This window comes from Poecilia reticulata, chromosome 11 (assembly GCF_904066995.2).
Source record: "Poecilia reticulata chromosome 11, P_reticulata-male-v2, whole genome shotgun sequence".
Classification (NCBI taxonomy): domain Eukaryota; kingdom Metazoa; phylum Chordata; class Actinopteri; order Cyprinodontiformes; family Poeciliidae; genus Poecilia; species Poecilia reticulata.
The window spans coordinates 26,023,725-26,046,798 of record NC_088840.1 but is presented as its reverse complement, the minus strand read 5'-3'; the positions used below and the strand labels follow the sequence as shown (position 1 = coordinate 26,046,798).

Below are 23,074 nucleotides of genomic sequence, written 5' to 3'. Positions count from 1 at the left end.
GCACAGGACACAGACTGTGCAGCTCGTCTTCATTAATCTGCTGATTTCACGGCTCAATGTGGAACAAGATGGTTAAGTTTTTATTGATGCTTATTTTCTGTCTCCTTTCATCAGCTGGTAAGTTCACATTAAAGTTCTAATATCTCAGGATGCAATATATATTTAAAATATGTATTAATCTTTTGTAATGTGTTTTATCTGTATGCTTTCTGTTCCTAAAGAGAAACATTTTCTTAAGTTTTACTTCACTGGATCTTCGGGACTCCCAAACTTCCCTCAGTTTGAGGTTGTTGCTGAGGTTGACGGCTCTCTGATCGGTTATTGCAACCGGACAGATTTTAGATTAACACATGACTGGGTGAAGAAATTTTTGGATGATGATGTAGAACTGGTCAAGATGAAGTGTTCTCACGGTCTACCGAACGAATGGAAGGCCAGGATTTCTGATTTGAAGAAAAGACTCAAACAACCTGAAGGTACAGTAGCTTCAGTTCATCATCATGTGACAGAAACTTGCGACTTTCAAACTTCAGGGACTATTAAATGATCAAAATTAAAAAGTACAAATGAACAGCAACATCACCTATAATTTGTAGACGTCAAGTAGTTTAAACAAACACTGCTCTCTAGGAATAACACACAAAAAAACCTTTAAGCCTATCCTTTTCATCAAATCTGGAAAGAGTGAGAAAAATGTTTTAGACTGATGAAAATGAAAATAGTATTGTTTTGGTTTTATTAATAATTTTACTAATTTTAATAATACACTATATTGAAATTGCACTTTTGATTTTGCAGTCTCAAAGGGTTAATGACAAAACATTTACAATGGATAAATAACAAAATAAAAGATATAAATAAACCTCTAAGAAAGTGCTCCTCACTTTGGTGGGCATGTGGAGAAGACAAAGACAAGGACCACTTTTTGGGGGTTTGATAAGGAGAGAATCGGCAAGATTTCGGAAATGTTGAGAATTGAAGAAGGTTTTGCGCAGCTGGCTGATACAAAGGTTAACTGAGGGGTCATATCTACACCAAGATCTATAACTGCTCTTAAAAAGGAAAGTTGAAACCAAAGAAGGTGATACTGGTTATACATGATGACTGGGTCTAATAAAGAGTGTCCCCTATGCTTCAATTTTGGAGTTGTGGAGTTGGAGAAAGTAGTGCTCCATGCTAGTTAAGTGGTGAGATTTGACAATGATGCTGGTGGTGACGAAGGTGGGGTTCCAGCTGTGGTATTTACTTAAAGTTGTGTACCATCAGAGTAGCATTAAAAAGAAAAATGACTGATGATCTGACTAAAGGGAACATAATGAGGAGGATGGGACCAAGTATCCCTGAGGAACACTGTAGGTGACTGTGTGCGATTTTGATATGTGGAATGATCCAGGGAGGTTTATTCTGTCCAGTTTGTGAGTTCAGAATGGAACCAACTGAGGACAGTGTCAGAGTCTCCAATGGTGAAGTGGAGCCAACTGAGTAAAGCCAGTGAAGGACGACTGTGTTAAACGCAGCAGACAAGTCCAGGAAAATGAGGAAAAACTATCCAAACAGAAGAACCTAACTTACTTACTATTTTATGTTAATTTACTTTTAACTAGCAAGGACCACACCACAAACATATGCGTTTAAAGATTTATTGATGAATGCATGAGGGATGAAGGGGAGAGGGAGGAAAAGGGGGAGATGAAGGGAGAGGGATGGAGGGATGAAGGGTCTTGATTTGGTCGTCTGGGTGAATGACAGAGGGCTTGGGATGTGAAGATTCTGAGTGGGGTTATGTCTTTGGGAGGCAGTTCCTCTTATTTATTCCCGAGCCAACATAGGAACCCCCAGACAAAACCTAAAGCAAAAAGAAAAACAAAGCACGGTTATAAATGAAGTAGTATTAATTGAAAGAGGAAAAGGGTAAGGGTTTGACGAAACAAACTGAGTTGAGTGGGTGAGCAGCGTTTAAATAGGCTGGTGAGTTAGAGGTGTGGTTTGGGTGTGGTACTGCTCCCGAACCTAAGTTAACACATTAACTCCGTATGAACAACTGACTTCACTGGTAATGCTATTAAATGTTTTTCACAACAAATTTCTTTTATAATTTATCACAATTGAGTTAAATTGTGCTACTTATAGGTTTCTCTCCTTGTACATCTCCTTCCAGCTACCTCATATATCTGATTTATGAAATAGATTAATTAATTAATTAATTAATTAATTAATTAATTAATTAATATTTATTTGATTGTTTGATTTGCATATTTCCAGTCTTTAAAGATAAACACTTTCTAAAGTTTCATTATGGTATCAAAATGTTCTACCATGACTTATTTTGAAAACGGAAGGAGGAAAATAAAACTTTTAAATGCTCTCACTTGATTAAATGTCCAACAATAGCAGCTGAACTCACTCAGAGAACATGCTTCATTGCTGCAACTCAAAATTATGCTAAGTCACATAATTGCCTTCCCAGCCATACAGATTATAAGAAGAGCATAAGTCTGCAACACACTTTGAATTCATTTTGAATGTAAGCATATTTAGTCATTGATTATGTGTTTTTCCGTTTCTCTCAGATGTTTATGTAGTCCAGTGGATGCATTCCTGTGACTGGGATACAGAGACTGGAAAGGTCACTGGTTTTTTGCAGTTTGGCTTTAATGGAGAAGACTTCATTGCTCTGGACATCGAGAGGAATTTATGGATTGCTCTAAAACAACAAGCCATCCCCACCAAACTGGCCTGGGACAATGACAAAGCTAGAATACACAATAATAGGATATTCACCTCTCAGATTTGCCCTGATTGGCTGAAGAGATCTTTGGACTACGGGAGAAACTTTCTGATGAGAACAGGTAACATGACCAGAAGCAGTTCTAATCTTTATCACAGGGTTATGCTGTCATTTTGTTCAGTTTCACTTTGGGGAGTTTCTGGGTTCACTGAGTTTTGCACAGTTACCCAAACATAAAAAACCTTTCTAATTTATTTCCTTCATTCAGAATATGAAAATATTAAACTACAAAAGCGGTCCAAGATTTTTTCTTTTGTTATCCAGAATTGAAATATCTGAATGTTAAAAAGCAATATCATGTTGTGGATATCTCCAAATTGTCCCTAGGTGTGTGTGTGAGTGTGTGTGTGCATGGTTGTTTGTCCTGTGTGTCTCTGTGTTGCCCTGCGACAGACTGGCGACCTGTCCAGGGTGACCCCCGCCTCTCGCCTGGAACGTTAGCTGGAGAGGCACCAGCAACCCTCCTGACCCCACTGAGGAACAAGAGTGTAAAGAAAATAGATGGATGGATGGATGGATGGATGGATGGATGGATGGATGGATGGATGGATGGATGGATGGATGGATGGATGGATGGATGGATGGATGGATGGATGGATGGATGGATGGATGGATGGATGGATGTTGTGGATATTCAATGGAATCACCTGCTCAAATGCTCATGCATACTAAATATCATAATACCTTACATGTATACTGTTAAACATGTAGACAAAATTATTATAAATTATTGATGTTATCCTTCTGTTAACATCCGAGATGTCCACAATGCTCACTGAAAAAACTTGATGCTCACATACAGTAAGTAATATGAAAATTTACTGAAAATTAGTAAATAAATCAGAGATTGCTATTGAATTGTAGTTCAACACAATCATTAAAAATGGGGGAGGAAGGGGGGAGAGAACCTAGAGGGTTTCAGTCCTTAACAGAGGGATACAAACAATTTTATAGAAAATATTTAGTTAACTCCTGGTTTTATTTTTTGAATAAAATCTTTTCTAACTGCTCCTCCTTTTTTGCACCTCAAGTTTAATGTTTTCCAATTTAACCAATCTTCAGCCTCCTTCATCCTCCAACAAACAGGAGCCTATAGGAGGATGACCTTCTTATTTATACCATTCTCTGAATAATATATATTTTTTCTGTCCATCTACTTTTACCCAACCCCTTTGTCTGCTATCTTGTCTCTCTAATGATTCTTGTCTGTACCTAGAGCTTCCCACACTGTCTCTTCTGCAGAGGTCTCCCTCTGATCCAGTCACCTGTCACGCTACAGGTTTCTATCCTGACAAAGCTCGGCTGTTCTGGAGGAAAGCTGGAGAGCAGATTCATCAGTTTATGAATTATGAGGAGATTCTTCCCAACAATGATGGGACTTTCCAGATGAGCGCTGACCTGGATGTTTCCTCAGTCAGTGCTGCAGACTGGTGGAGATATGACTGTGTTTCCAGCTTCTTGACACTGAAGACAAAATTATCCTCAGACTGGATCAAGCAGTGATTAAAACCAACAAGAGTAAGAATAAACATCTCAAATTTCTATATATTCTTGTTCTCTAGTGCTTTTAAAATAAAACAGCATTATTATTAAAACAGGTATGTTAAAGTTTGCTTGATAAATATTAAAAATAGTCTGTATTCAGACATAACAAGTTCCTTTAATACAGTGGTTCTTAACCTTTTTGAGGTACCGAACCCCCCAGTTGCATATTCGCGTTCACCGAACCCTTCTTATTCCAATGCCCCCCCTCGCGACATACAAAATATTTTGTGGTATTCTGATTTAGTAATGTAATTATATTAGCTGTGTAACCACCAAGATTCGACTAAGGAGCAGATTTAGACTATAGAATTTGGTAAAAACTGTGAGCTTTGCTGAAGTAATTAAAGACACAAGTTCAAATTCATGGTGAGAGTGGAGCTCCTTCAATCAGTGCTCCTCCGCAGCTCTGATTGGCTAAGCAATGTAACGTGATCCTCTGAATGGCAAAGCAATGTAACGTGATCCTCTGCAACAAGTGATGGCAAAGCGGGGCGTCATCACGACTTCACACAAGTGTGTCTTTACCTCCGCGGCAGAGGCTCCGCCGAACCCCTGAGACCAACTCACCGAACCCCTGGGGTTCGATCGAACCCAGGTTAAGAACCACTAATTTAATATAAATTAGGCCACAGATTTATTTCCAGACTGCCGGTTTTAATATAGAGTTCAATATTTTTTGTGTATTTTATATAGGCTACTTTTAAACAGTGGTTAATATATATATTTTCTGTCTTTAACAGTGAATCCTAGTAAAATTGCCATCTTCACCACCATCATTGGAATGTTTCTTTGTGCTTTAATTGCCTTGGTTATCACATCCATTAAAAGGAAAAAGGTGAACATTTTTATTTAGTTGTTTTTGACACAATTTCTTGTTTCTCTGATTCCTGCTTTAAAATATCTTTACACAATAATAATTAAGTAATCACAATAAAGATATTATGACAATGTATGATGGCAGCAATATGGACAGAATTCAAAATTATATTATGTGTATCATAGTAATGAGTAGAAAATAATTAATCATATTCTAATCTTTACATGTTAAAGTAACATTTTGTATTGACCATGATAAAATCTGATTCTTTATCTTTTAATCTTGCAGGACAACAAATACTATGATATCTCTAAGAACCCTGATATCTCTGAGAACCCTGAGAACAAGTGAACCTACAACTCAAGAAGTGGACTTACTTTTGTGAAATTCATCTTTTTCTTGGCTTTTTCTTGGGTTTTCTGTGTAGATTAAATTAATTGGTAGATAATCTGAGACTGGGATCCACTGAATTTTACAATCCTAATTATAATTTACTAAGTCTATTAAGCGAAGTTGTCTTTTGATGTAGAAATATTTATAAATATCAGTACAAGTTTTGTCTTTGCTCACGGAGTTTCTTAACATTTTTGGAGGACACTTTAATCCACTTGTTATTAATCATATTACTGTTGCTAAAACTTAGAGTATATTTAAGTTTGTAAAATTGTTAATTAGTGAGGATGCAAATAATTTTATGTTTTATAATTTTTTTGTAGCATTTGTATTGGAGTGTCATACGTTTTTCTGTTTTATTGCTACCACTTATTGTAAACTTTAATCCCATAGGGGAAAAAAAAAAAGTTTGTTCTGAAGATTTAGAAATGTTATAATTTTCTCTTTTATTGCAATGAGAATGAATGTTTATTAATGCTTTGTTATGCTCCCATCTCCCCAAACTAGTCCTTTCTGTATTTAAATTCACAACAAAACTTTCCTAACAAAATACATATTTAAAAAAAACTTGGATGCTGTAGACTTAAATTGTTTTTGTCTCTAGTAAAAGAGGGAGCAGTTCTTCAACAGAGATGCAAAAATGCTTCCTTAAAACATGGTAATGTTAATTAAAACAAGAGCAAAAACTTATAATATACTAAAACATAATGTGTATTTTATCTAAGTAATCTTGAAGGCCAAACAAAGTTAATGCTTCTGGAGTTTTTCTGAAGACCAAAAATAGGCACATGACAACCTGACCAGTCAGACTTGTAGCAGATATAAATGTAAAAACAAAATTTCTGCATTCAAGAAGCTGATAGTACATTTGAAAATGTATTACTCCTCACACTTCACCTGTAACATGGGAACTGGCTTAAAAAACTTTCCCAAAGCCAAAGGTTGTTTCTGATCTGCGGTTTGATAAACAGATTTTAACAAAAACAAAAATCTAGTTTCACTTCATAATTATTATGTGTTAATTCCTACATACCTGATGTAATGACATATACTGTATATTCAAGTATCTCACAGTAATAAAAAAACATGATTCAGCTTCTTTTTGAGCACACAGGAGCTAAAAAAAGATAAATAGTTACAGCAGTAATATCTGTAAATTAGTGCAAGAGTTGATGCACTTCACAAAACTCCTTTGTTCGTCTGTTTCTTTATCAGATCCTCTGTTGTTCTCTGTCACCAGTTGGTCCCCGTCTCCTCTGCTCTCATTAAAATCCTTTACATCCCTAACGAAACAAAACCACCACAGACAGCTCACCCAGCCCACAGTAGGTAAGGTGAGATGAGCAGATATTATAGTTCAAAAGATTTCTTTCTAAATACAAACTTTTTACATGATGGCTGCAACTGACATGGCAGAAATCTCTTTACATTTATATGGATTTGTCTATCAACTCCACCTTCAACTGACAGAAATTATGAAAATGACAAAAATGCTGCAAATCATGACACAAACAATTCAGTGATTTTACATTAGTTACATCTGGTACAGATAAAATGTGAAGATTATTCTTCAAACATGAAATGTTGACGTTGGGCACTTTTTGCATAAATGTATGCCAAGTGTTCACTCAAGGTCAGTATTTAACCATAACTTCCTCATTTCATCAACGCAGGACAGGAATGGTTGCGAAGTTGACAAACCGGCTTCACAACAAATTGTGAATGACAGAAAGGTGAAGCTGATGAGCCAGAACACTGCAAAACATTTCGGTCACTTTTAGTTGTGTCTACTATCTTCTACTCTTTAAGTAAAATAAATTTATCAGATCCAAGCTTTAGATTTTGAACCTAAATGTGGGAGTTTGTGAAAATATAAACTTACAGTATTAAGTTGTGTTAACTTTTTTTTATTAATTTTGTCAAAACCCCAAGAGCTGAGTAAACTTTTATGTTTTAGTTAGCATAAAAACAAACAGAAAGAAGAAAAAGACAGGACAGGGAACTATTTCCCAGAATGCTTAGCGGCGTGTTTCTGTCTCCTGAGATGGAAGTGAGTCATTGATCTGACTCTTGTTTGTTATGAGGAAAATGTTTATTTTAATGCAGCTGACAGTTTGCAAAGCTTGAGGATAATGTCCCGTTCACACTAAATGTTTCTGAGAAGAATTCCTTGTGGTATTTAATGAAAATTATTGTATAATCAGAATTGTTGTTCATGTAATTTGAAACAAAAATTATGTAAAATAAGTTATTTTATCTTGATACAGTGAGTAAAAATAATAAAGAAATGTGTTCTCTTTTGCTCTTTAACTAGGTGAGGGCAGTTTTTTTCTTGCATATTGTGAAATAATTACTTGGTTTAAATTACAGCATTAAGTTAAAATTCATAATTCAACATTAATAAACTTAAAAAACAATGTTTAGACAACTTGTTTCTTGTTATGTCAACTTCATGAACTTTTATTTTTGAGTTAAAACCAATACAGTTTTCATGTTGACTTAAATTGCATTTTCAAGGCAGAAGATTAACTTTCATCTGCAAGTCAAACCACCTTCAAATATTTTAGAGTAAAGCGGGTGCTCTGTCGGTGCCTGGTGGTGAGAGGCCGTCTTTCAAGAAAGCATCTGTTCTTTGTTTTAGGAAACCATAAAGACAGAGGACCGGATCATCTGAAATGACGCTCCAGATGTGGTGCTGATGCTCATCAGATTGGTAATTTATATAACCAGGTTTCATCCCTTTTTTTACTGGTTGTTGCATATTTTCTATTTTACAAAGGATTCTCAAAAGAACATTCTTTCTCTTTTAGATGAACAGTTTCTGAGGAAAAGTAAAGGATGTCAGTCCTGACATCACAACTTATCTTTTGACAACATGAAGATGTTATTTTTACTGCTATTATTTGGCTCTTCATCACCAGGTAAGCTTTTGCTTTTCCCTTTTTGAAAGTGTTGTCTATTTTTATTCTTGTAGTTTATTTTTACTTTCATAATTTGCTCCATTCAAAAACCTGCTGAAGTCAAACACGTCTGCATCCTGTTGAATATTTAACCATCTCTCCTAGAAAAACACTCGCTGACGGTTTTGGTCACTGCCTCCTCTGGACTTCCACATTATTTAGACTTCATAACCACGACCCAGGTGGACAAGCTGCCAACAAGTTACTGCGACAGCAACAAAAATATTAGAGCAAACCCAAAATATGGGCAAAAATTAATGAACATTGAGTCACAGATTGCTGATTGGTATATTGAACAATGTTTTGAAATAATGTCTGATTATCTCAAGGTTAAGATGGGAATCTTAAAGGACCTGAACCAAAGTGAAGGTACAGTAAAGACAATCGTATTAAATTTAATTAAATTTGATTCATGATCTCAGTTTCTGTTTTCTCCTCCAGCTGTTCACATTTTACAGGTTATTATTGGCTGCGAATGGCAGGAAATGACAAAAGAAACAACCTCGTTTTTACAGTTTGGATATAACGGAGCAGACTTTATAAAATTTGACCCAAAGAAGTTGACATGGATTCCTCAAACTCCCCAGGCTGTCAGCATCAAACCAAAATGGGAAGCTGATGAATCTACATACCATTTGAAGCACAAGGACTTCTTAAATCATATATGCCCTGATTGGCTGAAGAAATATATGGCCAATAACCAAGGCCCTCTGCAGAGCACAGGTGAGACGGAGCAGCATGGTGTGATCAAACATTTTACATTCACCAGGCTGAGATAGAGCAACATGAACAGGAAAACCTTAAGACCTGGAGAAAAGTGGTCACATCTCTAGTGTCATTTACATTTTACATTCCATGATGTTTTGTTTCATTTATTCCATTTGTCATTTTTTTGTTGATGATTATACTGTTTGTGAATTTTTGTGCATTTACCCCTTTCTAAATATTTTATAAGAAAAGTGATGCTGTTTTTGTGTCTCTAACTGCTTTCTGTTTTTCATGATCTTCACATTTCCTTAAATTTTTTTAAAATTCTGTTTTACATAATAGAAAAGTATTTAATTGTAGATCTTAAGCTGCCATCTGTCTCCTCAGTTCTTCCCTCGGTGTTTCTCCTCCAGACGTCTCCTGACTCCCCAGTCAGCTGCTTTGCTACTGGTTTCTATCCCAACAAAGCTGTGATGTTCTGGAGAAAGGATGGAGAGGAGATTCAGGACGGTGTGGACAAAACAGAGATCCTCTCTAACCAGGATGACACCTTCCAGATGAGAGCAGACATTAATGTTTCATCTGTTAACCCAGAAGACTGGGAAATATATGAGTGTGTGTTTCATCTGGTGGATGTCAGAGATGATGTTGTCAGCAGACTGGAGAAAGAAAAGATCCAAACCAACTGGGGGAAGAGACAGAAACATAATGATGAGGGTAAGGAACGATGTTCTGTTTGTTTAAATGTTTTTAAGTTTTATCCTTTTTGAAAGTGTTGCTGTTTTTGTTTTGTTTTTTTTTAAAGAAATTTTAACCCTGATTTCCAGGTAACTCTTGCTCTGAAAAAAAGGTTTATCTGGAATTAAAATACAACCTTATTTATTATTGAACCTCTTCAAAAGTACAATTACTTTATAAATCCAATAACAGACTTTCAAGATATTATTCCCTGTTATACTGATTTCTTAACACTTTCCAGTAGATCATAATCTACAGTTTATGCATCTCTTAGTTAACATGGTTATCTGCATCTGTTGTTTTTTTCTGTCCAGAAAAGCCCATTGGATTGATAGTTGGAATCACTGCTGCTGTGGTTTTTCTCGTCATTGTTGCTGCTGTTGGATTTACAGTCTTCAAAAACAGGAAAGGTAAGGAAACCTCCAACGATAAGCTGTTGAGTGTCCTCTGCTGGCCAGTACTCAGATAGATAAACAATCTATCATTGCTCATATTTGTTTATTTATTCTCATTTTAGCACTTCTTAAAAGTGTGATGAATCTTGCAGTTTGATTTATTGACAAACTCCATCCTTTATTGTTTATCGCTTATTGACATAAACATTTATATTGTAGATTATTCTGAAGATTAATTTTTTTTTTTTACCTTACAGCTCCCATCAACAGCATTGAATTGTCTGAGACTCAATCAAGAAACCAGACTGAAGTCAAATCTGGACTCTAACAGTTAAAACAAGTTTAAAGCAGAGAAAACTATCCTGTTCAGTAAATTTGATTGTATGAACCAAATTTGCATTCAACACATTTTGAGTCCTTCATTGCAAGTCTGTAAAGATGTCTTCCTTAAGGAGAAAGCTCCAAATGACTATTGTATTGAGAACTGAGGGGAAAAAAGTGCTTTGGTTTTTTATTTAGTTTATGCAAATATTTGGTTAAAACTATAGAAATGCATTTTCCTTACATTATAATGCAAATAAATGTCTAAGCTTAAGATAATAAAACATTTTTTAAAACACCTTAAAATGTGTTTTCCACATATTGAAGCTTGTTACAATTGTGCACCAGGTTGTGTGAAACACCGAAACCACATATAATTAGTGATGCGTACATTATTTTTTATTATTTTTTGTTTGGATTTTTCTTTTCAATAAAGTTCTTGCGTGGGTATTTGTACACAACGTTTGACTGCATTACTAATGAGAAAGATAAGATGTGTTTGTTCAAATTTTCAGGCTAAAGGTCTGTGGTTTTCTGAAATCTCCATTCTGCAGCTTTAAGCAAAACATGATGTCTGACGAGGTTTTGAAACGAAGGGAAGCTAACCAGCAGAGGGCACTCAACAGTCAAAGTTGGTTCAGTTCAGTTCATGTGAGTGTCTTTCATGTGATTTAAGCGTTTTTCTGGATTTGATTCAAAGACAAATATAATGGCTTTGAAACAACAACAAAACAAAGTATTTTAGTATTATTTTACTACTAGAATCATTCTGGAGAAAAAAAAGGTAATTAATTGGAGTTTTCTTTGGGTAGAGACATTAAGACAAATCTGTCAACTTTTTTGACTTTTGGATTTTAATCTGCCACCCCCAGCACATAAGTTTCAGTCCTCCATGGCACATGGACCCTTTATTTCCCTGTATTGATTTCTTATTTTCCTTCATCCATGTTTGTTTCTTCTGTTAGTTCAATAAGTTTTCATCTCATCAGTTTTACCATATTTTACTCTTAGTTTCAAATTTGTCACAGAAAAATTTCTGTGATATATCATTTCCTGGTCCCCCTTTTTTCCTCTCTTGATGCCTTAGTCTTATTCAGAGGGAATTTACCAATGCATGTGCCTAAACATAATAAACGTTGTTTTAGCATCTGAAATCCTTTTTAAGTCTAAACATTTTCTTCTACCATGTATTTTTTATATGTTCTGGATGTTCAGGAGCTGCATAAAATGCATGTAAGTCAAACCTGGATCAAGGGAGTCTGAGATCTAATTCTGTTTGAACAAGTACTTCAACCTTTGACCAATTTTTCTTGTTAGTGCTTCTATTTTAAGTTCCACTTTTGTTAGCTCTTCAAGAAGTATTTAGCGGGAAAAAACAGGTTTTTAAGAAGCTATTCATAAGCTATGGTTGGTCAAAAATATTCATCCATAGCTAACTACTAACATGCAGAACCAATAAGACAGGAAGACTTATTGATTTAAAAAATAGTAAAAGTCTGGACATTTTCATCACCCAATGAAATCCCCCTGCTTGTGGACAGACCATAAAAAAGGTTGTAAGTGAGAGCAGTGGCAGTTTGTGATATAAGGGCGACATGGACAATTGCACTTCAAAATGGAAAGCAGAAGTGAATACAAGATATTATTTCATATTAACTCATCAATGTATTTATTGCTGGTTTCAGTGAGTGCAACAGAGTCTTCCTTTTTTAATATCCTATTAATCCTGTTAATTTCTTTCCTCCAACAAATGTCACAGAAAGATAGATAGCTTATAAAAATTATCAGAGTAACATGCAGAGTTCTAAAAAGCACATTTTCAATAAAGGTTAACATAAATAAAACACACTTTTTAATATTTATAGCGTCCCAGTTGAAAGAATGGTCTCTCAAACTGATGGTTCACAATCCTTTATTGAACAGCCTTTGTATGTGAACACACTGTAAGAGCTACAAAATATACAAATAAAATACCATTAGTAACTCAAATAGTGTTGTTCTAACAATTTCCTTATTAACATATGAATCATGAATTATTACATAAGTTAATTAACAAGCAACTGGAGTTAATTAGTTCCCACTGATCATGTTCAGTAAAAGGCTGATCTTCTCAAATCCAGGCAACAAGTCCCAGGTTGGACGAACATTGGATTATGTTTTATTTAGATGCAACTCATTGGATAGACACCAGGTTTCTGGAGTCAATCTCTAAATGAGCCCTGTGCTGTTGTTATCATCTGTAGGGTTGGAGAAAAATGATGAGTTTTTGATAAAACATTGAGGATAAGTAGAATGCAAATGGGTAAGTGTAACTTACATATTGGAGCAAATGTGTCTGAAAAAAGCAAAACAAAAGAAAACCAAAAAACAAGTAGCTTAATTTTTTTTTTAGAAAAATATACCAACATTTACACTTTAGCTGTCATGACTTCATTTTTGTATTAAAGTGGGCAATTTGGTAAATTAAAAATAATTAAAATGTTTCCTTTTGTTTCTTACCTTTCTTCCTTTTGTAAACTATGTACGCAGTGATAGCTATGATGACCACAAACAGCAGTGAAGCGGTGATGGGGACAACAACATTACTGGAGTGTTCTGTATAAAACAAACATTAAAGCTGGAGTTAGATACAGAGGACATAAAACAGACATAGAAACATGAATTTATTGTTCTGTGTAATCTTAGCTGTGAATTACTATCCAGTCAATCTAGTTACTAGTTTTCTGAAAGAAAAAAAAGAAAAAAAAAACAAAACTCCTGTGCAATGATGCATGGTTATGATGTAAATACTTTGAAGACATTTTGACATTTTGAAACTGACGGTTGCGTCTGTCATGGTGGGTGTTTGCAGATGGACCCAAATGTGTGTGGTTTTTAATGAAAAATGAAGGACAAAACATTTCAACAAAAACATGAAGACACAGCGAATGTAGGGAACCAGATCAGAGAAAAACATAGGATCCCACAACCAAATTGGCGACAGAGAATTGACAAGGAGATAACGAGAGTTGATGAGAGGAACCGGCGAGGAGTGAGAGTAGAAATAATATAAGTTCTGTGAGAATGAATGCTGGAACAATGGACCTGGGTTATTTAGCTAACTGACTGCAGGTGTGAGGGGATAAAAAAAAACAGAAAGTGGCACGGGGGCTAGATAATAAATATAATACTGAAAAATAAATAATTCTAAGAAGCATAATTATACAAGAGTAACAAAAAAAACCAGAGACAAACAATGAACTAGAATTACTAAGAAGGACTGGACTAAATATAAAACACAAACAAGACTGATCTCTTTAAAAATATCCTTTCCTTTCCAACACTCCTCTTTCAGCACATCACAACAATTCTGAAGAACATTTTACTGAGAAATAGCTTGCATGATAGGCTCAACAGATGTGTAGTTCCACCAGCTAATTGCTGCTGCCGCTAGTCTGATGGAATCTACTTGGGGAAGGGGTTCTGTGTAGGGCGGGAGCTCGGCTGGGGCCTGAAGCTCCAAGGCTCAACTTTGGAGAAATAGGCAGCACATTGCAGAAGAAGATGTTAAGGCATCCCAAATGGATGCTACGGCAGATTCAACATGTATGAAGGATTCAGAGCAAGACTCCAGGTATGTTTTATTGAGGGAATAACAATATTGCATGAAAACATAAAACTAAAAAGTCTATTGTGCATAATACCTTCCCACTCTCTTTAAATAACATATCTTTAACATTTTTATTTTCTTCTTACCCCAATTGGTCCTGATTGCTTCTTTATTCAGTGGAGTTACAATGTCTTCACTGACTCCATAGAGCTGAAAGACACAGTCATATTTCCTCCAGTCTTTGGGTGGAATTACTGAGACACTCAGCCCAACCGTCATCTGGAATGTTCCATCATTGTTTTGGAGGATTTCCCCATGTTCCACTCCTTCATGAATCTCCTCTTCCTCCCTCCTCCAGAACAGCACAGCCCTGTCTGGGTGGAAACCTGTAGCATGACAGCTGACTTGGGAGGAAGGACTCTTCTGTAGCAGAGACACTGTGGGGAGAACTGTTGATGGAGATAGGAATTAGCTTTTTTCTGTAGTTTGATTTTATCTCACATTAAACAAAATGTATTTTAAGAGCTGTGAGACAAGTTAGGAAGCACATTTTATAAGAGTTACAGGCTCTCAGGTCTGCCAGTTCCAGCTTTGATATGTGACTAATCAAGTTTCCTTCCCTGTTTATAGCAGATGCATTAACCAGTATATGCCAGCCAGAAAAAAATAATTTTATGTAGCAACATATTGTAAAAACTGTGAACAGAGTTAATGACAGACGTTGTTCCAAATGTAACACTTTAGCTTTCAGTTTTGTCTCTGTAAATTTAAATAGCTAAATTTGCAGGGACATTTTACTGTATGTACACATTAAATAAATAAATAATAGTTCTGAGATTTAATATACAATTTCTATGAACACAAAAGGTGTGTAAATAAACCCAATCACAAAAAAGCAATTAATGTGCAAACACCTGTCAACATAATTCTATTTTTGAATGAGGAAAGAGCCAAAAGTGTTTTATTTTTCTCGATACATGAAATACCACCTCCATGAGACATTGTAAGGCCAGAGGTGGGTGTCAGGGACTTTAATGAGATATTATTTTTTTGTTTTCTAAGATATATAATTATTTTGAGAGCAATTTTGCTTTGGTCTTTTTTTAATACACGCCTAAAATAAAAGGAAAATCAAACAGTGTTAAACCTGATTTTTGATAAGAGATGTTGGATGCTTTTACACTGCCTCTCAGCCATACTGGACATTCTGTGGTGAAAATGTTCACAACTTGTTTGATTCCTTCTTTGTCTTGATCCCATACATGTTTGACTGGTACAGCTTGACTTTTTTGAGGAATCCATGCCAATTTATTAATGTCCAAAGTCATAAAGTCTTCCCCATCTATACCAAGGTGGAAAAAGCTAGAAGAATATTCCATATTTTCATCAACCTCACAGCCAGTGACCGCTTGTAAGATGTGTGCACCTGTGAGCAAAGGGGGAAAAGAGAGACAACATATTACTGATATCCATCATGAATATTTCATTAGACTTAATAATACATTTTACATAAATAACTGACATTGACTGTTCATTGAATCAAATATAAATCTTTAAGATTATTGTTCAGTGAGGTAATTGCTTACTTTAAAAACCTTTGTTAATATTCACATTACATTATATTTGTCATCTAAGCATAGAGACATTTTTAAATAAATTTGATCCAGTAGGGATCAAATAAAATAGATCTATGTATGTAAGGGAAAAATGAGGAGCTACTACAACAATATTTATTATTAGCTTTTTTTCAAGATTATATTTCTTTCATGTTTGGGACTATTTCCATCGGAGACTAGTGCTCAATTTAATGACAATTTCTAATTGCCATTAACGATTCAGGTCAATTTCAGATTGACCTAAAATCAGTTTTATGTTTCTTAGAGCAAAGGAAAATTTTTCTTTTGCAAATTAAAAGTTATACTTATATGCATTTAGCAGTAAATTACTATGTAAAAGTGAATAGTGTCTCTGCTATACTTCAGTAATATGGAACAATATGGATGCCTTAACCTTGTTGGACAACTCGTTTCTTTATCAAGGTTCACTGGCTAGTAGAGAGTTATGTTTCTGTATGTTTTCTAATTTTTTACCAAAATTAACCGGCTTTGTATTGTTGAACCACCTGGTATTTAGGTGCATTATCATGAATATTTTACTGCTTAACAGGATAAAACTCTGCATTCCACCTCTCTGATGTTCTTTTCATAGAATGTAACACAATAAATAAAGCAAAAGTTCAACTTTGCAGAATCCAAGTTGCTAAATTTATGGTTAGCATTTTTCTTATGGCTAGAATAAATTTAAGCTTTGTCTTTATGTAGAGAGTCAAAAACAATAAAAGTAAAAAAATATATATATACTTCCTGCAGGGTTCTAGTATGGAAAGGGAGCTTAAAGTAATATTTAGATTCATTATGTAAAAAATATTTAGGGTGGAATTTGATGTTTGTTTAATCTAATAAAACTTTGCTGCCTTTTCAGATCTTTCCGTGGTATATTTATTTTGTACAGCTAACGTCAGTAAGAAAAGAAATATTACAGTACATATTCTATTGAAATTGTATAAACTGTTAATTTGACAAACTTGAGTGGAGTTCCTACTTTACCTTCACTTAATTTGGAGATGTACTTCAAATTAGTAAAACCCCATCTGGATAATTTTGGTTGTACTTCCAAACATGAACGTCTCAAGTCCGCCCGATAAAGTGAATCTTCTTTGAGCAGCTTCTCAATCCAGTCTTGTTTTCCTTCAACAATTCCTTTACTGGTATTGCAGTAAATCAGCTCTCTGTTATCAATCTCTAAACGAAAAACAAACTCTGGAAAGTTTGGAACTCCGGTGGAAGCTGTGACAAAAGACTTCAGAGAGTGTCTTGCTGTTGGATAAATAAAGTAAATGACTTCAGTATCAATTTTTTTCTTTCAGTATAAAGGAAACATTCATATGAGTTGGAATTCATACATGACTAACAAAACCATTTAAATCAAATTAAACCAATCAAATCAAATCCAAAGTTTAGGAATTCCCCTCTGAGCAAGCTTCTTTTCACCTTGTCATTTACAAAACATGTGGACCACAAGATACACCTTAATCCCATCTTAAAGTGTTTTTGGAAAGGGCTTCAGTTCAATTATCTGTTCTGTTTAGGCATGCTTAAGCTTAATATTTGTATTTTTTTCTTTATTTTCAATATGCAAATTATAGCTTCCCAATAACACACACCTCACAATAGCAAATAAAGACTTAAGGAAGCACATTAACTATAGAACACCATTACCAAGGAGAATAGCTGGCATATTAAAAAAGCAGTGAGCTTACACAGCTTATTGTCCCTCATCCCTTTGTTCAGCTAAAAATAATTATACCTTGCACAAATATAGTTACATGGTTCACTTTCTGCAGTGCCCCTGGCTTTTAGTTGCACACATTTTAAAAATGTATGTTTTATCAAAACAGTTTAACCAGTCAATATTAGTATACATTAGGGATTTAGACTTTTACCTGCAGTTGTTACAAAGCAGACAAAAAGTGCTGGAATGAGGATCTTCATTGTATGTAGCAGGTAGCAAAGGTAGCAGAGCAGAAGTGAGTGGAACGGTCTGTTTTGGAAGTGTGTCCAGTCGAAATCTGTATCCCGTTTTGATACGTGTAGTTCTGTGTGAGAATGTTCAACTTGAGAAGCAAAAAGCACTCCTCCGTTGGCAAGTCTCCCTCTAACCGGTCTAACCAGTTTATGTTTGAGCCAACTCTACTCCAGTTTTGGGATTCTCGATTATGTTGTTCCTCACTACTGTTTAACCTCCTGACTACCAGTAGTTCATTTTTGTCCTCTGTAGAGGACATTTCTAAACCTGAATATCTTCCACCCCCTGCATTCTACTGAATTAATTCCTTTTGGTATCTGGAGACATTTAGTGTTTTTCATTGATACCACATGTGAAGGGGTGGGACTGATGAATGCCATAAAACTGGCCATAAAAATGGCCAGTTTAGTAATACATTTTATGGGAAGAGACAAAGTAAGTGCATAAAACATTTTATTGTGCAAATTTTGGTTTAAAATTTTGTTGGAATGTTCTAAATAAGTCTTTTAGCAGCACATAAAACATTCTATGAATTATTTTGACTGTATTTTATTGTAGTATTTAAAAGTTGAAAAATTGTCCTCTGTAGTAGACACATCATATTTCAAAAATAAAAACTTTTTTTCCCCAAAAAATGTTTTCAGTATTCTAATTACCTTACAAAGTCTGTGGGATTTAAAAAAAAAAAAGGTGATTGGACACTATTTTTTTTTCCTGGTAGTCAGGAGGACATGGGGGAGAAGGCATAATGCAGGAAATTTACAGGGAAATATTAATATGGGTGCAAGGCTGTACAAGGAGTAAAAAGTGGTAGTTTCCAGGGCAAAATGTGAGACCTTAAAGGTGTGTATTTCACATGAAACTTCTTAACCATTAAACATTAATCTGAAAGAACAACACAATGTTATGAATTTCTCACAGCTTACTCGCACCTCATTTACTTATTTTCATTTCTCTCCTGAGTATAGAAGTGATATAGTTAAGATTTTAAATAGTGTCTACTAATTAAATAAGAAGTAGCTAAAGTTGCTTTCAAAAATAACAATTATGGAAATATGCCAAATCGCTTTACTACCAGCTAAGCCAAGCAATTTTAATGTATTAATTTCTGTTTACAGTTACCAAATAAAGGGGACAAAATTCAAATTCAGGCCATCTTGTACTACTAGTATAAAAGCTGTTTAATTCAGAGACATAATTTGGTTCTTTATTTTTTTCATTTCTGTCTTCACAGGGTCTGACCAAATAGAAGATAACACTGAACTTCAGAGTTTTAAAGATGAAGCCAGAACTGTTGATGACCAGACCAGTAGCAATGAACAAAACCATGAAATGGCAAATGGTGCTGAGGAAAGACCTGAGACTGGGATCCACTGAATTTTACAATCCCAATTATAATTTACTAAGTCTATGAAGCCAAGTTGTCATCTTTTAACGTAAAAAATATTTATAAACATTAGAACAAGTTTTGTCTTTGCTCTGGGAGTTTCTTACCATTTTTGGAGGAATGCACTTGTTAATAATCATATTACTGTTGCTTAAACTTATATTTCAATTTATAAAATTAATTAATTGAGTTTGTATTGTAATGTTATACTTTTTACGTTTTATAGCTACCACTTAATGTAAACTTTAATCCTGTAGGGAGAAAAAAAACAATTAAAACAAATTTTTGTTCTGAAGGCTAAGAAATTCTAATATTTTCTCTTTTTATTGCATTGAGAATATATTTTTATTTATCCTTTGTTATGCTTTTTGTATTTAAATCCACAACAAAACATCCCTAATAAAATGTATATTTAAAAAAAGCTTTAATGCTGTAGACTTAAATTGATTTTTTCTCTATGAAAAGAGGGAGCAGTTCCTCAACAGAGATTCAAAAATAGTTAAACAAAAGAATATGTGTACATATGGACATATCCATCAAGTCCACCTTCAACTGATAGATATGATGAACATTACAAAAATGCTGCAAATCATGACACAAACAATTCAGTGATTTTACATTAGTTACATCTGGTACAGATAAAATATGCAGATTATTTTCCAAACGTGAAATGTTGAAGTAGTGCACTTTTTGCATAACTGCATGCCAAGGGTTCACTCCAGGTTAGTATTTAACCATAACTTCCTCATTTTATCAGGGCAGGATAAGAATGGTTGCTACGGTGACAAAGGACAGAACAAAGTCCTAAAAATGAAAGGTGAAGCTGATGAGCCAGAAAACTGCAAAACATTTCAGTCACATTAAGCAGTTTCTACTATCTTCTGATAAAAATAACTTTATCAGATCCGAGTTTTAGATTTTGAACCTAAATGTGTGAGCTTATGAAAAAATAAACTTCTCAAATAAAAAATACATTTCCCAAACATGAAATGTGCTTAACAGTCAGGGACGTATGTCAGGGGTTCACTCGAGGTTAGTATTTAACCATAACTTCCTCATTTCATCAGAATGGTTCCTATGGTGACAAACAGGCTCGTCTTTAAAACAACAGGTGTCACAACCAATGTTTTGTGAATAGCACGCCAGAGTCCGAAAAATGAAAGCTGATGAGCCTGAAGCGGGTGCTCTGTCGGTGCCTGGTGGTGAGAGGCCGTCTTTCAAGAAAGCATCTGTTCTTTGTTTTACTAGAGCATAAAGACAGAGGACCGGATCATCCGAAAAGATGCTCCAGATGTGGCGCTGATGCTCATCAGATTGGTCAGTTCATATAACCAGTTTCATCCCTTTTCTTGTGGTTGTTGCATAGTTTCTTTTTTAAAAAGCAGAGATTCTCAAAATAACCTATTTTTCTTTTTAGATTAACAGTTTCTGAGGAAAAGTAAAGGATTTATCTCCTGGCATCACAAATTATCTTTTGACAACATGAAGATGTTGTTTTTACTGCTTTTATTTGGCTCTTCATCACCAGGTAAGCTTTTGCTTTTCCCTTTTTGAAAGTGTTTATTTTTATTCCTTGTAGTTTATTTTTACTTTCATAATTTGCTCCATTCAAAAACCTGCTGAAGTCAAACACGTCTGCATCCTGTTGAATATTTAACCATCTCTCCTAGAAAAACACTCGCTGACGGTTTTGGTCACTGCCTCCTCTGGACTTCCACATTATTTAGACTTCATAACCACGACCCAGGTGGACAAGCTGCCAACAAGTTACTGCGACAGCAACAAAAATATTAGAGCAAACCCAAAATATGGGCAAAAATTAATGAACATTGAGTCACAGATTGCTGATTGGTATATTGAACAATGTTTTGAAATAATGTCTGATTATCTCAAGGTTAAGATGGGAATCTTAAAGGACCTGAACCAAAGTGAAGGTACAGTAAAGACAATCATATTCATAACTGAGCTGCAACAGCTTAGCAATATTAAATTTGATTTCTAATCTCAGTTTCTGTTTTCTCCTCCAACTGTTCACATTTTACAGGTTATTATTGGCTGTGAATGGGAGGAAAAGACAAAAGAAACAACCTTGTTTTTACAATTTGGATATAACGGAGCAGACTTTATGAAATTTAACCCAAAGAAGTTGACATGGATTCCTCAAACTCTCCAGACTGTCAGCATCAAACCAAAATGGGAAGCTGATGAAATCTACATAAAATTTGGAGTGCAACAATCTAGCTCAGATAGTTTTAAAAAGTTGCGCCTAACAAGGTTCGAAACAGCCTGCAGGCCTTGGCCATCACCCCCTGCCTAACAGTGCTCTGTCAGGTTGCAGACCCGACCATTGTTGCACCTAACAGGGCTCAATCAGCCTGCAGGAAACGGCATGGCCTTTGCCTGGCACCCTCTTTTGGGGGGAAGACTACCTTGAGCTTCGCCCTGAGCCGATCATCCAAGCTTGCAGCAATTCTCAGCATGCACATCTTCTGCTGGTGTCCGAGTGCCAAATTCTCAGTCCAATAAAAGTGTCTAACTACTGTTTTTCTCTGTGTGAGTCTCTTTGAAGCACTTTGAATTGCCTCATTGCTGAAAATGTGCTATTTAAATAACATTACTTTACCTTACAAATTGAATTGACAGATGGACCACAGAGTTAATCCTTACCCAACTCATGAACCGTCCCTCACCTCTAGGAGGGGATGATTTTATCACAGGAAAGAGCCGATAAGGATTTCAGGAGAAACTTCTAATTCTTTGTCAGTTACTCATGGGTGCAGGTCAAACCAGGGTACAAACTGCATTCCACACGTCAGTCCTGTAATTCAATTGCCAGGTTAGGATTTTACCGAAAATGTCTTTCAGGTCTCTTCTGCTACCACAACTGTGGAAACATCTAAACATTATCTTCAAACTTCTTTAATGGAAAAACACATCTTGTAGAAATACAAAAACACAGCAGATATAATCAGTAAATAAATGGTAAAAAGTATCATCAGTTCCATCAAAGATGATATAAGGCTAGAAACAAAATGTTTTCTTACACCATCCAAACAGATGCCTCAAAAACATTTAGATTCTTCCTCATAAGCTTGTGTTACTCTGATGCTAGCCTTAAATTTCATAATACATATTAGCTGTTCATATCACTCAGATACATAACTAACCAATACTATAACTACACTATCATTCTACCTGCTAAACTGATATTTTGTATACTGGTTTGAATTCTCCGATCATTAAAATTGATATCAAAAGAATAAATAAGTAAATGGTTACTCACATTTTCTAGCTCATATAGAAGAAGTGATTGCTATAAAGTTTGTAACTTTATGCAATCACCAGTTTTTTTTCTTGTTTTTTTTATGCCATGTAAAATTATAACTGATCTTAACTTCATTGGTTATGCTATAGAGGAGACAATAAGTCAAACTGGTTTGTAGATAATATTTAATTAAAGATTTTAAAGTATGGGCTGCACAGTGACACAGTTGGTAGAGCTGTTTCCTTGCAGCAAGAAGGTTCTGGGTTCGATTCCCGGCCCCAGTCTCTCTGCATGGTGAGTTTTCTCCAGGTACTCCGGTTTCCTCCCACAGTTCAAAAACATGACTGTCCGGTTAACGGGCCTCTCCAAATTGCCCCTAGGTGTGAGTGTGTGTGCATGGTTGTTTGTCCTGTGTCTCTGTGTTGCCCTGCGACAGACTGGTGACCTGTCCAGGGTGACCCCACCTCTCGCCCGGAATGTTAGCTGGAGAGGCACCAGCAACCCTCCCAACCCCACTAAGGGATAAGGGTGTAAGAAAATGGATGGATGGATGGATTTTAAAGTATAACAGTTCCATTTAGGG

At 35.3% G+C, this 23,074-nt stretch overlaps 3 protein-coding genes and 1 pseudogene across 4 annotated transcripts; 3 read left to right on the top strand and 1 right to left on the bottom strand.

Moving 5' to 3' along the window:
* LOC103472949 (major histocompatibility complex class I-related protein 1-like) lies at nt 1-5,501 on the top strand (annotated as a pseudogene).
* A 2,578-nt stretch (nt 5,502-8,079) lies between these two features.
* LOC103472932 (major histocompatibility complex class I-related protein 1-like) lies at nt 8,080-11,721 on the top strand. Its single transcript, XM_081612625.1, has 7 exons — nt 8,080-8,256; nt 8,354-8,464; nt 8,609-8,872; nt 8,945-9,226; nt 9,599-9,928; nt 10,264-10,359; nt 10,602-11,721. Exons 2-7 carry the CDS (start codon nt 8,419-8,421, stop codon nt 10,670-10,672), a joined length of 1,089 nt encoding a protein of 362 aa, XP_081468751.1. The 5' UTR covers nt 8,080-8,256; nt 8,354-8,418; the 3' UTR covers nt 10,673-11,721.
* Nucleotides 11,722-11,872: 151 nt separating this feature from the next.
* Nucleotides 11,873-17,950, bottom strand: LOC103472950 (major histocompatibility complex class I-related protein 1-like). 2 transcript variants are annotated; one of them, XM_081612626.1, is made up of 7 exons: nt 17,757-17,950; nt 16,861-17,130; nt 15,402-15,680; nt 14,401-14,703; nt 13,165-13,260; nt 12,983-13,000; nt 11,873-12,902 (listed from the first exon to the last, which is right to left on the bottom strand). In XM_081612626.1, exons 1-7 carry the CDS (start codon nt 17,803-17,805, stop codon nt 12,874-12,876), a joined length of 1,044 nt encoding a protein of 347 aa, XP_081468752.1. In that variant the 5' UTR covers nt 17,806-17,950; the 3' UTR covers nt 11,873-12,873. The 2 variants fall into 2 exon arrangements, with proteins under 2 accessions (XP_081468752.1, XP_081468753.1); XM_081612627.1 differs by lacking the exon at nt 15,402-15,680.
* A 2,285-nt stretch (nt 17,951-20,235) lies between these two features.
* LOC145553844 (hereditary hemochromatosis protein homolog) lies at nt 20,236-21,737 on the top strand. The gene is made up of 4 exons (XM_081612863.1): nt 20,236-20,543; nt 20,644-20,754; nt 20,897-21,165; nt 21,271-21,737. The coding sequence occupies exons 2-4, from the start codon at nt 20,709-20,711 to the stop codon at nt 21,541-21,543; spliced, it is 588 nt and encodes a 195-aa protein (XP_081468989.1). The 5' UTR covers nt 20,236-20,543; nt 20,644-20,708; the 3' UTR covers nt 21,544-21,737.
* Nucleotides 21,738-23,074: the final 1,337 nt, after the last annotated feature.